Below are 15,373 nucleotides of genomic sequence, written 5' to 3'. Positions count from 1 at the left end.
ACATCAAAACATATACTTTTATTTGTGAATTTCTCTGAAATATCAGTATATGGAGTATTGTGACACACACTTAGACCTGACCTGCCTATAGACGCTGAACGGCCCCCAGACAACCTGCAATAGTTTGGTATCCCATCAGCTAAACAGGGGGCTTGTGTTTTTGGGGAGGTACAACCAAATAAATCTTCAGTTCAACGTAAAAACTATACTGCAGGCGTTAAAACTGAGCCACACCCCCCACCCCCCCCGCCTCGTGTCGTTATGACACACTCGTCAAATCTCCACATGACGAGTAGTAAGAGCATGAGCGGACGAACCTGTTTGGACCACGTGGAACTCTGCTATCACACACTTCATCACAAAATGGCTGCCTCCACATGTGCGCGAGCGTGCGAGTCCATGACTTCTGTTCTAAAACCCGTGTTCGTCCACAATGATGGCCATCAAAAATAGAAAAAAAATTAAATATCCTTTAATGGTCACGCGTCGCTGTAATCTTGCAGAAGAAGAAGGAGATTCTTGATCGACACTTAACCCTTTAAGGTGCTTCTCAACCATTTGGTCGACCACACTTTAAGTCACTATATCTCATTGAAAAATACATCAAGCTGAACTCACTAACACTTAATGTGACTTGTGAATGTTGTACTCTAAACTAGGTTTATTATGAACAGACGTCTCAACCGTTTGGTAGAGGCCTGTATCTGAAATACTGTAGGGTCAGTTTTTCAAATGTCAAATGTCGCGACAACGACACGCTACGCGGCCATCGCTTACCAAGTAAAGCCACTGATTTTGACAAAGAAGACTGGAGTTTCTGAGTAAATTATATTCCGGATCTAATTCACCACTAAATAAAGCCAACATCTTATTGGCAAAAGTTACATTTGATATCCAGCGACCGCTTTATTAGGAACATGTGTGTGATCTGTGCAGACCCAGAGACACCACGTCTCCTGGTCTTATGGTCGATCCTGTTTGGAGGCTCCTCCTGAACAATGACGCGACTGTAACGCTCATACATGTGAACTGAAGGTGTGGGCTGTAAATAAAGTTGCTTTGAAAGACAATGACTTTTAACTGCAGTGTGTAAACAAGCCCCCCCCCATCCCCTCCAACTTATAACTCTCATGTGAACTCCTTCTTTGCTGCGTTTTTACATGTTCGTCACCTTTGAAAAGTGTGTGTGTGGAAAAAGTTCTCTAGATTCCTGCTCCCGCTTTGTCGTCAGTTAATATAATTATCCGGACACGCATAGGAGAACACCTTTTCAAGCGCAGGATGTAAAGACATGCTAAGGGACACAAGCATCCAGGGGGAGGGGCTTAGGAGAAGACCTCGCCCTCACATGACAGTGTTCAGAGATAAAAAGCAGTGAAGTGAAGATCCGCGGTGAACAGAGGAGCACACGTGTCCACTACCTCCATTCAACAGGTGAGTTAAGCCACTTTTTAAAAAAAAAAAAATGATTCAGCCACTGATTAGAATGAATGAACACAAATTAGACACTTTAAACTTTGGATGATATTGATTTAAATCAGCTGTCAAAAAAACTACAGGGCTTTAATCCATTAAAGCAGTTTTTTTTTTTGCTGTTGTTTAAAAGGTGAAATTTTAAATATTCTCAATACAGAACATAAATGATATCAATAAATGTATCTGCTGATTCATTGCTGCTGACTAAAACAATTAGATTGGTTTATGGGGGGGGGGGGGGGGGGGGGGGGACGGGGACGTGTCATGTAACCATGTGACAAAGAAGGAAGAAGGTTAAAAAATTTTCAAGTTTTTGTGGATTTTGTCAAATTAACAGTTTAAACAAACACCTTTTATGGTCTACCAGTTAGACCAGTTCTCTTTCTCCCCGTTTTCAGCTTTCTGTGCGTTCCTTTTTGCCAGTGATGCAATATAATGTGTTTTGTGCTATTATAAAACAGCATTCTTTTCGGTTTTTGCCATTTTACTGATGTGCCCATGTACGGCAAGAGTTGAGGACCTTGTTACTTGATTTTGGGGAAATGCTTCCTTTACCGGGCTTCTCTTTGCTGAGCCCATGAATTTTTTTTTTCCTTTTGGGGTGGGGGGTGGGGGCTAAAGGTGTGGCCAAGTGCTGGTTTTTGGTCTCAGGTGCAGCACTGAACACTGACATCTAGTGGCAGTGAATGTTACCTTCAACCTGGAAGAAGGTCCTCGTGTTTCTGACGCACGCACGTGCTTCAAATGAGTTATTACTGTAGTTACTTGGAAGTGTTCAGACTTAACTATTGCACATGCTAGTTCCTCTTTGCAACACAATATATATACATACATATATTATATAGATATTTATTTTTTATTATTTATAAAACATTGAGATAAATGGTCAGTTACCCATAGTTGATTATCAGCGGTCATTGATCTAAATACATGAGTCTCAAACTGTTTTCTCAGATGGCACTTGGTATAAAAAGTTGGAGAACCACTGCTTTAATACACCAGACAGACACCTTGAAGTAATTGAGATTTAAGTCAACATAACTTTTCTCTCCGTGTCGTAGTAAATCAAAATGGGAAAGGAGAAGATCCACATCAACATCGTGGTCATTGGCCATGTCGACTCCGGCAAATCCACCACCACCGGCCACCTCATCTACAAGTGCGGAGGAATCGACAAGAGAACCATCGAGAAGTATGAGAAGGAAGCCGCCGAGGTTCGTTCAGTTGACGTCAATGTCACAGTAGTTTATATAACACTTTATAAAATGGTTGCTCCCACAGTGGTTCGTAAGCATAATCACACGATCGATGATCATTCGAGACCCAGTTGCTTTGCATCGGTGCTGTACAGATCGAGGTAGATGAAATTCCCTGCCGCATCTGTGCCATGGCAACCCAGCTCAGAGTCCAACGAAGGCAGTGGCAATCATTTTCAATCGGGGGAAAAGTTAAATATATCCCACCAAAAAAGAAAAAAAAATGTCAGTAGAGCCCTAAATATAAAATGTGTGAACAAAATAAGTAATAAATGTTTTGTGTTTGGTTGTCACATAGTCAGGAAGGTATAATATATAATGTACAATGATTTTGTCATAATATTGGACTGAATAAGAATTGTGTTCTTTTTGGAGTAAATTGAATTTAGTTTTTATGGAATGGCAAGGAACAAACACTTTTTTCACTTAATTTTGGCGTCAGATCTTGCCAGCAGCAACTGGTGTGGCCCTGTTTGATTGGCAAAAGGACACTATTGTAGTACATGTAGAGCTTTAATAAGAACGTGGGATACCACAGGGAAGGAAAATCATCGCTCACTGATACCTGCGTTGCCTTCTCCATTTGTATTTTCTAAACCACAACAGATGGGCAAGGGCTCCTTCAAGTACGCCTGGGTGATGGACAAACTGAAGGCTGAGCGTGAGCGTGGTATCACCATTGACATCGCTCTGTGGAAGTTTGAGACCGTCAAGTTCAATGTGACCATCATTGATGCTCCTGGACACAGAGATTTCATCAAGAACATGATCACCGGAACATCTCAGGTGAAAACATGCGTTATATTATCCTTTTTAAACCGACTCTAGTTAATGCTCGACGTGCACACAGTTGACCATATTCCGTCCGTTCAGGCTGACTGTGGCGTGCTGATCGTTGCTGCCGGTGTTGGTGAGTTCGAGGCTGGTATCTCCAAGAACGGCCAGACCCGTGAGCACGCCCTGCTGGCCTACACCCTCGGTGTGAAGCAGCTCATTGTTGGAGTCAACAAGATGGACTCCACCGAGCCCCCTTACAGCGAAGCTCGGTTTACGGAGGTTAAAAAAGAAGTGATTAGCTTCCTCAAGAAGACTGGCTACAACCCTGCCGGTATTGCCTTTGTGCCCATCTCTGGGTTCCAAGGAGACAACATGATGGATCCGAGCGACAAGGTGAGGAAATATTCAACTTGTGTTGATCATACGAGTGTGAACATGGACTGATTTCTCTCTTTGAATGTGTCTGTAGATGAAGTGGTACAAGGGATGGGATATTGTGCGCAAGGACGGTAATGCCAGTGGATTCACGTTGTTCCAAGCTCTGGACTCCATCTTGCCACCTGAACGCCCCATCAAAAAGCCCCTACGTTTGCCCCTGCAGGACGTCTACAAAATTGGTGGTGAGCAAAGTTTTTTCCAGGGAGACAAAATCTGTGTTTCTACTGAGTGGAAATATTGGATACGATTCCAATAGTACCAAAATAACTGGGCCCAACTGTTCCATTGTTTGGCACCCTTCCCTTGGGTTAGCAGAGTAAAATGGTACGGTGGGCGACAGAAAAACATTGCTCCCTTGCGATCGGTGTAAATACTGTAAGGAAGACGAGGCAAACTCCCCGCAGTCTTTTCTCATACAAAACTTTGACCGCCATCTGCACAGCCCATAGCCCACCTACCAAGTCATGGTACTGCTCTCAGTTGAAACACCATGGGGCTTGACCCTGGGCTTTACCGCTCCAAACTAGACCGCACTGTATCAAATGGAACGGCACCATGATGAACACAGCGCGTGACAATCAAGGAAAAATCCAGAGTTGCACACTTTCCGAGGTCTATTTTCAGACAATAACGAGTTCATATTTTATAACTTGCACAGGGCAAATCATTGAGTCGAGACAAATCGCCATTTTTAAAACCACTGTAAGGCTCAAAACAACATTTCACTTTTGTGGCAGTGAGGAGAGAGTGTTCCTTCAGACAAACCAAAGTGTCCATTACTCTGCACGTGTACAGACAGATTCAATAGAAGACTGTTTATGTAGCTAGTACTTTACCCAAAGTTGTCTTCCTGTGACGCCATCTTCAACTTCACCTCAGGTTAGGGACCCAGATAGGAGGCTAAGGTTACTGAGGTTAAGGTTTGGATAAATATCAAGGTTATGCTTAGGCACACCTATCATTAATAAATCATAAATAATAGAGTACATACACAAACATTTTGCCTCCTGTTCCCTCTCAGGTATTGGAACGGTTCCTGTTGGTCGCGTTGAGACTGGTGTCCTGAAGCCCGGCACGATCGTCACGTTTGCTCCCCCCAATCTGACCACTGAGGTGAAGTCCGTGGAGATGCACCACGTGTCTCTGGCCGAGGCTCTCCCCGGTGACAACGTCGGCTTTAACGTCAAGAACATTTCCATCAAGGAAATCCGTCGAGGGAACGTGGCCGGCGACAGCAAGAACAACCCACCAATGGCTGCGGAGACCTTCACTGCTCAGGTGCGAGTCAGGAAGAGAAGGGAGGAAGAAATGTGCCAGTTACGGGTTTTGCATTAAAGGGGAAAGAGAAGTAAATAGTAATCGAATTAGAAATTTCCTAAAAGGTTCATTGGTGAAGTTGCAGCTGAATATGCCTCACTTCACCCTTCATTTTCAAATGAGTTGCCTTTAGGTAGCAAAAAACAAAAACCTCAAAAGATATTTAATTTGGCCAGTGTGGGCTATGTAAAACATTGGTGGTCCAAAATGGCTGCCTCTGTAAAGCTGACCCGGCTGGGCATGAAAAAAATTAAATGACAAAAAAATATATATATATTTTCATTTTCTTCCAGATAATTATGATAGAAATAATTTGACCTACATTTTACTCAGTCAGTTACTACTGTAAAGGCCACATTATACTTCTCCACCTTCTTCTACGTAGGTTACGCAGAGCCCTCTGCGTCGATAGCGAGCCTGTCGGAGAGCCCTCTGCGTCGTCTCCGACTGCACGAAATATTTTTTAAGTGTCCGTCAATCCGTCAAAGGACAAAGGAGACTGCAAGAGCTGTGATTGGTCCTCAGGACAGGCCGAGCTAAGCTGCTCTGTGCCGGCTCACAGTGCGCACAGAGCGTCCACAGAGGCGGAGCTCATCACCGCCGACAACGTCGCTGCCAAACTATAAATACGTCACATCTTAATACACACAGCACATGTTTAGACTCTAAATGGCCAATTTCTCGCCTCAACTTATCTTAAAACTGCGTTCCGTGACACAGAAAAGTGAGAAACGGCCACTGTTTCAACAACAACAGTCTTTCTCTGTCGGACGCCATTGCTCACTGTAGCCAAAAGCACAACAACGTTGCGCAGCGACGCCTACTGTTCGGGCGGGAAATTGCAGCACGTATCCGTCACCACGACGCAGAAGTATGAAGGCTCAGGGGTCTCAGAATAATGTGGCCTTTAATTGGGCTTTAGTGGAACTCTGAACCTAATCTGGCTTTGAATACTTTTTTCTTTTTTTTTTGACTTTTTTGCTCAGGTGTGTTTACATAGAAAAAAAAGAAATCTTTTTCATCAGATTATCTAAAGTTTGTGCTGAAACACAATCATGGGGGGAAAAAAAAGCAGCGTAAATGTTCTGTGTGCATTAATGAGGTTAATGTGCATTTCTCACCTTATTTTCTCCCTCCGCAGGTCATCGTGCTCAACCACCCCGGTTCAATCGCCAGTGGTTACAGCCCTGTGGTGGATTGCCACACTGCTCATATTGCCTGCAAATTCTCAGAACTTACGGAGAAGATTGACCGTCGTAGTGGAAAGAAGCTCGAGGACAACCCCAAATCTATCAAGTCTGGAGATGCAGCCATAGTCTTGATGAACCCTTCAAAACCCCTGTGTGTTGAATCGTTTTCAGAGTTCCCCCCACTTGGTAAGTAATAACATTTGCGACACATTTTATTTTTGTGTGTTTGGAGAAGGGCCCAGGCTTCCTGCATGTCCTCCAGAACACCCTCGAGCATAGGGCCTCTCAAATCCTGGTCCTGGGGATGTTTCCCTGCCCCACCACACCTGATAGTCAGATAATCAGCAAGCTCTACAGAAGCCTCATGACGACGTATTCATTTGAATCAGGTGTGTTGGAGCAAGGAAGCATCTAAAACAAGCAAGGCAGGGCTGGGCTCCCCAGGACCAGGATTCAGGAGAAACCCTGCTCTAGCACTGAGTTCTCAAACTTGCCCTCCAATCAAATTCCACTTAATATCGCAATATAATGACATATTTATTTATGTTATATCGGGTTAATTCTGTGAAATATCGTCACAAATACTGTTATTGTGATATCATTTTTGTCACATGACACATGAAGAGACAATGCTCTGGATCTGTTCAAATGACTGCAAACATTGTAGTTTAGCGCCTTCGCATTAACAGCATTTAACTCGTGAAACAAAGCTAGACTTTTATTTTTGAAAGGAAACGTGCCAGAGAGCTAAAGTGAGAACTGTTTTATATGCATGTTTGCATATAAAAATGGGTTCTTAATGAAGATTAAACCTTTTTATTTTGACTCCTCTTCCTCTCAGGTCGCTTTGCTGTGCGCGACATGAAGCAGACGGTGGCTGTCGGTGTCATCAAGGCCGTCAAGAAGAAGGATCCCACGTCTGGAAAAGTCACTAAGTCTGCAGTTAAAGCCGAGAAGAAGAAATGAGTTCTCCTTCCCGGAACATTTCCTTGGATTAACTGCTGTATAGGTTCAAATGAAAACATTCGAAAAAAAACAACAATAAAACATAGTAAAAATAAAGCCGTCTCTTTTCATCTGCAACATCTTTCATGAGCATTTTAGCTCCACTTCAGTGAATGTTTGATTTATGAAATCGCCTTCCTCTTCCTCACATATACTTCACACACTGGTATAGCGACATTAGCACGAGAGATAATTATTATTATTTAAATGTGCATTATGTAATAAATCTAAAGCAACTGGCCATAACATCCTCCTAATATGTCACAGAGACTCAGGAATAATGTTCATATAACAAACTGAACTCACCAACAACAACAGTACAGACAAAATATTTGCATTAAAAAAATATTTTGCAGACTGCAAATCATGTTTATGTTTTGAAATCATGTTTTGGCATGTGGCGCCACCTACCGCCGTCTACCACTCATTGCAGTCAGTAGAGTCTCAGCTGCCGAGCAACCACGGGTTGCCAGTTACGTCAGAAAACGAAACCTAAAAGACCTCGGTATTTTGAATTTGAATGTAGTAACCGTTTTTGACCACATTCTTACATATGGCACCTTTAATTTAATTTATTATTATTTTTTGTTTTCCATGAACTATGGTCAAAATTCCTCAGCTCCACTCCGACCACATACCCTGGTAAATACATTAGAGGAGTATATTTCTGATTTTCCACCAGAGGAAGTTCACGTACCACTGGTGGTACAAGGACCCACAGTTTGAGAACCATGGAAATAGAATTTTTGAATGCGGCCATTCCCAAGGTTAAGAGTGTCGGGGCCTGCTTTGAAATCTGAAAAGCCTCTGAGGTCCACACCAAACCTTGAACCACAAGACTAGGATTCACTAGTTATTTTTTTTTATTATAATAATAATATTAATTAATTCAACATGACTAGATTCACTCTCAAACCTCAATTTAGAAACCAGAGAACCTGGAGAAAACCAACATATGCAAATCTATGCAGAAAGACCGTTGCTTTGGGTCGGAAACTCCCGGGTCTTTTTGCTGCAAAAGCACCAACACTAATTGCTCTGTGCTTCATGCCGTGGCCCCTAGTCACAATCAATGAGTGACAACTATACACAAGATAATGGAAAAACTAAAGACTGATTTCTATGGATTTAAAGAGTGGTTGATGTATTTTGGCTAAAGTGAGTACGCTAGTCAACAACATATATTGTTGCTTTTGAATGTTTTGAAGCAGAAATGTCAGGTATTTGTTTACCTTTAACCATCCATCTATAATTGGCCCTTTGCACCATATACATAATTTCCTCAGACTGACCTGAGCTTAGAAGTTGCTCGCACCCTTGGGTGGGTCATGTTTTTATCAAAGGCTCTCAAGATAGTGCTTCCACATACACTGAGTGGACAAAGGTGGAAGTAGGAAGGCTCTTTTCTATTCCAACATGACTGTGTCCCAGTGCACAAAGCAAGGACTATAAAGACTTGTTTTGACTTTGAGTTTGGTGTGGGAGAACTTGAGGGGCCTGAACAGAGCTCTGACCAATAACCCCATCGAGCACCTTTGGAATGAACAGGAACAGAGATTGTGAGCCAGACCTTCTTGTCCAAGGTCAGTGCCTGACCTCATAAATTGTTGTTTGTGTAATGGTCAGGCGTCCCAATACTTTTGTCCATACAGTGTAGGAACATGGGCGTTAACATGGAGTAAACTCACCCCCAATTTAGTAAACATCCTGCAGGGACAGACGGAGGGGTTTGGCATCCAGAGCGTCCAGCAGGGTGGTTCCACTGGTATTACCATATTTGCGCTCAAGCTTCCATCCTTTGGACCAACTCATCTACAGAGAGATTTAAATAACGCATCAGTCCATGTTCACAATAATCGGATTAACACATACTGATAATGTCCTCACCTTGTCGGTGACCTCCAGCATGTTGTCTCCGTGCCAGCCAGAGATGGGCACAAAGGCAACAGTGGCTGGGTTGTAACCGATCTTCTTCATGTAGGTGCTCACTTCGTTGGTGATTTCCTCAAAACGCTTCTGGCTGTAAGGGGGCTCGGTGGAGTCCATCTTGTTGACTCCGACAACGAGCTGCTTCACACCGAGGGTGAAGGCCAGCAGGGCGTGCTCACGGGTCTGGCCATTTTGGGAGATTCCAGCCTCGAACTCACCAAGATCGGCAGCAGCGATCAGCACGGCGCAGTCGGCCTGAACCGAGAGAACATAGTCAACTGTGTGCCGGACTCAGACAGCATGGTCAAAAACAGCTGCAACACAGGAGAGAGGGGAGCTTGCCTATGACAGCGAAAACCTTCACTTTTAACTGCGGCAGAAAAGGATGAAAACGAGCCAATTTAAATTTTTCAAAGACATTTATTTTTATTAGTTACCAGCAGCTTTCTTTCCAATCGAATGTGGCATTAAGAACAATAGGTTTTAACCATTTCCAACTTGAACTTAACTGAGTACAGGCACCGACATGTGATTCAGGTAAGTGACAATGCCGCATTGTTCTTTTTCCTGCGAAAACTTTTGCGATGGGTTTTAATCAGCATAAGCCAGTCCTTAAGTAAAGAGCTATGCCTCAGAGAGGATGTTCTGGGGTGGGGGGAAGATGGACGAGGAGGAGTGGCCCGTTGGTGCCGGCACACATTTTGTTGCTGGATGTCCTGCACAACGATTCATTTCTTCGTCTGGGCCTTTACCGCAGCCTTGGTTGTCTTTCCAGCAGTATTTGTGCTTTTGCTCACTTCCTTGATGACACCGACAGCCACAGTCTGCCTCATGTCACGCACGGCGAAACGACCTGTAAACAGAAGATTTTTGTGGATGAGCACATTTTGCTTTACTCAGCTGAAATATGAATATGCATTTCTGAATCATGCACTGGATATTTTAGGCGCATAACATACCAAGGGGAGCGTAGTTGGAGAAGGTCTCCACAACCATGGGCTTCTGTGGAATCAGTTTGACAATGGCAGCATCTCCAGACTTGACAAACTTGGGGCTGTCCTCAAGCTTCTTGCCAGAACGACGGTCGATCTTCTCGATGAGCTCATCAAACTTGCAGGCGATGTGAGCAGTGTGGCAATCCAGAACGGGGGCGTAACCCGCGTTGATCTGGCCAGGGTGGTTCAGGATGATGACCTATGGACACAGCAAATATTATTCATCATTAAAAACATCCATTTAAACACCATGCAAATGTCCTTCCTGTATTCTGAGTGCATAGACTCACCTGGGCATTGAAACTGTCAGCAGACTTAGGTGGGTCGTTCTTGCTGTCACCGGCCACGTTCCCACGACGGATTTCCTTGACGGACACGTTCTTGATGTTGAAGCCAACGTTGTCACCAGGGACAGCCTCAGGCAGAGACTCGTGGTGCATCTCCACAGACTTCACCTCAGTGGTCAGGTTGGCGGGAGCGAAGGTGACGATCATGCCGGGCTTCATGATACCGGTCTCAACACGTCCGACGGGCACTGTTCCAATACCTTATAATTAAGAATAATTTTGGGATAATGTATTAATGTATTTTCAACTCCAACATTAACTACTGTGTTACAGAATGAAGTTATGTTCCTTACCGCCGATTTTGTAGACATCCTGCAGGGGCAGACGGAGGGGCTTGTCGGTGGGGCGGGCGGGGGGCAGGATGGCATCCAGAGCTTCCAGCAGGGTTACTCCATTGGCATTGCCCTCTTTGCGCTCAACCTTCCATCCTTTGAACCAACTCATCTACAGAGAGATTTAAATAAGGAATCAGTCCATGTTCACAATAATCGGATTAACACATTGATTATGATAATGTCCTCACATTGATGCTGGCCTCCAGCATGTTGTCTCCGTGCCAGCCAGAGATGGGCACAAAGGCAACAGCGGCTGGGTTGTAACCGATCTTCTTGATGTAAGTGCTCACTTCCTTGTTGATTTCCTCAAAACGCGCCTGGCTGTAAGGGGGCTCGGTGGAGTCCATCTTGTTGACTCCGACAATGAGCTGCTTCACACCGAGGGTGAAGGCCAGCAGGGCGTGCTCACGGGTCTGGCCGTTCTTGGAGATACCAGCCTCGAACTCACCAACACCGGCAGCAACGATCAGCACGGCGCAGTCGGCCTGAACGGACAGAACTTGGTCAAACGTGCCTTCAAATGCTGGTGAAAAGGCTAAATAATGAATGTATTTACCTGAGATGTTCCAGTGATCATGTTCTTGATGAAATCTCTGTGTCCAGGAGCATCAATGATGGTCACATAGTACTGTTTTGTCTCAAACTTCCACAGAGCGATGTCAATGGTGATACCACGCTCACGCTCGGCCTTCAGTTTGTCCAGCACCCAGGCGTACTTGAAGGAGCCCTTGCCCATCTGTTGTGATTTAGACAATACAAATGGAATAGGAAATGTATTATTAGCTTATTTCCTCTGACCTTTGTCCCCTTCCCATTCCCAGAGAAAGCTCTGTTTTTTGTGGTTGTCAAAGACACCAGCATGAGACATGGAGGCTCAAACGCACTGAAAATGGTGTTGCTGGCAGAGACACAAGGATACAACACATTGTTGCTATAGCTGAACACTTATTTTGAAATGGTGTTCAATAGTTTCATGAATACCCTTATTGCAGCGTCACGGCGTCATGATGGAATACGGAGATAATCATTTTAAGCTCACCTCGTCCCCTTTTATTTAACAGTTGATTTTTCCCAAACTGGACATTGATCATTTGAGTTACGAGGCCCCTGCTCTAAGCCCTTTGGTGCAGAAAGTGAGTAATTTACAAATCGACTCAAACAACCAACAGTTTCCTGTTGGAAAAGGTTGTTCAATATCATGAACTCTGGCTCCATCTTAATCTTGTTTCACTATACCAGTGTGTAAAATACATGTGAGGAAGAGGAGGGTGATGAGAGAGTGTTTACACTGCTGTATTTTAAAGGTTCCATATGTAAGAATGTGGCCAAAAACGGTTACTACATTCAAATACACAATACCGAGGTCTCTTAGGTTTCGTTTTCTGACGTAACTGGCAACCCGTGGTTGCTCGGCAGCTGAGACTCTACTGACTGCAATCATTGGTAGACGGCGGTAGGGGGCGCCACATGCCAAAACATGATTTCAAAACATAAACATGATTTACAGTCTGCAAAATATTTTGTCTGTACTGTTGTTGGTGAGTTCAGTTTGTTATACGAACATTATTCCTGAGTCTCTGTGACATATTAGGAGGATTTTATGGCCAGTTGATTTAGATTTATTACATAATGCACCTTTAATGTTGGAGATAATGTTACTTCAAGAGCTTAATATTTTCTCAGGTGGTACTTGGTATGAAAGGTTTGAGAACCACTGATGCAGACATAAGTCAAAATATATTTAATTGAGTGGCGAGAATTTGTTTCTTTGTTGTGACTCCCGTTATCAGCCATGTTTTGCACTTGAAGCGAGGCTAGTTCCTGGCACCAAGGGTGCACAAAGCACAATCACCTCATACAACCACACTGCAGGGAAAAAAGCCGGAACTATCCCTTTCAGCCATTTCATCATCATTTGAACGAACCTCAGCAGCTTCCTTCTCAAACTTCTCGATGGTTCTCTTGTCGATTCCTCCGCACTTGTAGATGAGGTGGCCGGTGGAGGTGGATTTGCCGGAGTCGACATGGCCAATGACCACGATGCTGATGTGGAGCTTTAACTTTCCCATTTTGATTTAGTGCTAACAAACGACATGGAAAGAAAAAAAGAATATGTAAGAAATATTGTCATAATAGTAATAATAAGACATTTGAATGTAGGAACTTTTTATTCTAAGGCAGCGAAAAACAATTTATTCATTTTTTTAAAAAATGTAAACCAATTTTATATGTACAAGCACTTTTTGGGGCAGTATCATATTTGTTGATTGCTGGCCTCTTCTTTTGTCCACTTGGGCTCCTGTAGAAACATGGCTTTGCAAAACGCTGACCTTTGTTAAAGCACGATCCTTGATTTTCTTTTTACCTTTTAAACCATTTCTACACATATACAAGCACTCTTTGGGACAGTAGCATATTCAATTTCTGCCAATAAACCATCTTAAATGTTACATACTGGACCTTTAAAGGGAGTTTAAAGTTCTCCAGGCAAAATTTGTGCAGGCGATGCCACAATGACCTTCATGGCATCAGGCGACAGTCACAAGAATAAATAAGAACATCAGTTGTAAACATTAGCATTTTGAAGTTTGCAAAGTGGAACTAACATAGTCGATAATTAGCAATTAAAGAGTTAATTAACTGTTCATGTATGAAATATTTCAGTTTGAACTCTGCCATGAGCAAACACCCAGATCTGTCCTATGTCCACTAGATGGCACCCTAGCACCAGCATCTGGGACAAACTCACACCTACCTCACTTTCAACAAAGTCAGAGATCATCTCTGACTCAGAGACATTTCAGTGTGGTACGTATAAAATCACAAACTTTTTCCCCTTTTATACCGATTATACACGCACACAAGCATTCTTTGGGGTAGAAGTATGTTAAACCATCTTAAATGTTACATACTGGACCTTTAAAGGGAGTTTAAAGTTCTCCAGGCTAAAATAGTGCAGGCGATCCCACGATGACCTTCATGGCATCAGGCGACAGTCACAAGAATAAATAATAGCTTCAGTTGTAAACATTAGCATTTTGAAGTTTGCAAGGTGGAACTAACATAGTTGATAATTAGCAGTTAAAGAGATAATTAACTGTTCATGTATGAACACTCATCAGCAAACACCCAGATCTGTCGTATGTCCACTAGATGGCGCCCCAGCACCAGCATCTGGGACAAACTCACACCTACCTCACTTTCAACAAAGTCAGAGCTCATCTCTGACTCAGAAACATGGCAGCGTAAAACACTGACCTTAGTTAGGCAAAATACTTTCAGTGTGGTACATATAAAAGGCTTATTCTGTATGAAAATCACAATCTGTTGCCCTTTTATACCAATCCTACACGTACACAAGCATTCTTTTTGGCGTAGAAGTATGTTAAACCATCTTAAATGTTACATACTGGACCTTTAAAGGGAGTTCTCCAAGGCTAAAATTGGGTCTAGGTGAAGTGTGAAAAAGTTAGTGAGTTATTGAAAAGCCAAAGTAATTGCTCATTATTTGTTTTCTTTATCTCTTACTGCAAATGCTCATCATGTGGCACCCTTTCCTTTTGTGTACCCGGACGATTTATGATCAATTCCAACATATTGGTAATGATTATGGACATTTAGGACAGTTGTGGAACTCATGCGATTATGCCGTGGTTTCTTTCTGATACTGGTGAATCTTTGGATTCTCAGTGAGATTTTGTTGCACAGATGCTCACAACAGGAACGTGCTTAGCCGCTAACTGACCTGGTGAGCTTAAACGCAGTAGTGGTCACAGAAGTTCAGAGGCCACAGAGGTGTCCATCCATCCATCCATCCATCATCTACCGCTTTATCCTCCACCAGAGGGTCGCAGGCGATAGGCGGGGTACACCCTGCACAGTTCGCCAGTCCATCGCAGGGCCACATATAGAGACAAACAACCATTCACTCACACTCTCACACCTACGGTCAATTTAGAGTGACCAATTCACCTAATCACATGTTTTTGAACTATGGGAGGAAGCCGAGAACATGCAAACTCCTTGCAGAAAGGCCATTGTTCCGAAGTTGTCCCAAACGGTGCTCGAACCCAGGAACTTCTTGCTGCAAAGCCAAGAGTGCTTATCACTACACCAACAGTGGGCCCTCACAGAGGTGTGTTGGCAACAAAGAGCTTAATACATTTAAAGGTGGAGTTCTGATTATCATAATAGAGCAGGGTTTTCTCAGTAGTCCTGGTCCTGGGGACCCACTGCCCTGCATGTTTGAGATGTTGTTAACATCTCCAACACACCTGAGTCAAATGGAAGCCTGTTAAGGAGCTGTTT

The 15,373-nt window shown here is 43.4% G+C and overlaps 2 protein-coding genes across 2 annotated transcripts; one reads left to right on the top strand and one right to left on the bottom strand.

Moving 5' to 3' along the window:
• Positions 1-2,543: 2,543 nt before the first annotated feature.
• On the top strand, positions 2,544-7,420 carry LOC310936103 (elongation factor 1-alpha-like; the record flags this gene model as incomplete). The annotated part of the gene is made up of 7 exons (XM_083900142.1): positions 2,544-2,690; positions 3,339-3,518; positions 3,606-3,902; positions 3,979-4,129; positions 4,969-5,225; positions 6,406-6,640; positions 7,296-7,420. Exons 1-7 carry the CDS (start codon positions 2,547-2,549, stop codon positions 7,418-7,420), a joined length of 1,389 nt encoding a protein of 462 aa, XP_083756268.1. The 5' UTR covers positions 2,544-2,546.
• Positions 7,421-9,814: 2,394 nt separating this feature from the next.
• Positions 9,815-15,112, bottom strand: LOC310935779 (elongation factor 1-alpha-like). Its single transcript, XM_083899731.1, has 8 exons — positions 14,811-15,112; positions 12,991-13,146; positions 11,622-11,801; positions 11,254-11,550; positions 11,024-11,174; positions 10,674-10,930; positions 10,348-10,582; positions 9,815-10,241 (listed from the first exon to the last, which is right to left on the bottom strand). The coding sequence occupies exons 2-8, from the start codon at positions 13,132-13,134 to the stop codon at positions 10,117-10,119; spliced, it is 1,389 nt and encodes a 462-aa protein (XP_083755857.1). The 5' UTR covers positions 13,135-13,146; positions 14,811-15,112; the 3' UTR covers positions 9,815-10,116.
• Between the last annotated feature and the right edge of the window lie 261 nt (positions 15,113-15,373).

Source organism: Microchirus variegatus (genome assembly GCF_963457635.1).
Source record: "Microchirus variegatus genome assembly, chromosome: 13".
Lineage (NCBI taxonomy): Eukaryota > Metazoa > Chordata > Actinopteri > Pleuronectiformes > Soleidae > Microchirus > Microchirus variegatus.
Note: the sequence above shows the minus strand (reverse complement) of the source record. Positions and strands in the feature narration are given on the sequence as shown.

Bases quoted from the DNA above. Each gene is read 5' to 3' on its own strand.
- LOC310935779 (XM_083899731.1), bottom strand. From the start codon at position 13,134: ATGGGAAAGTTAAAGCTCCACATCAGCATCGTGGTCATTGGCCATGTC. The intron at 11,551-11,621 runs GTAAATACATTC...CTGTCCGTTCAG, and splicing joins TGATCACTGGAACATCTCAG to GCCGACTGCGCCGTGCTGAT. The intron at 10,583-10,673 runs GTGAGTCTATGC...CTGTGTCCATAG, and splicing joins CTGACAGTTTCAATGCCCAG to GTCATCATCCTGAACCACCC.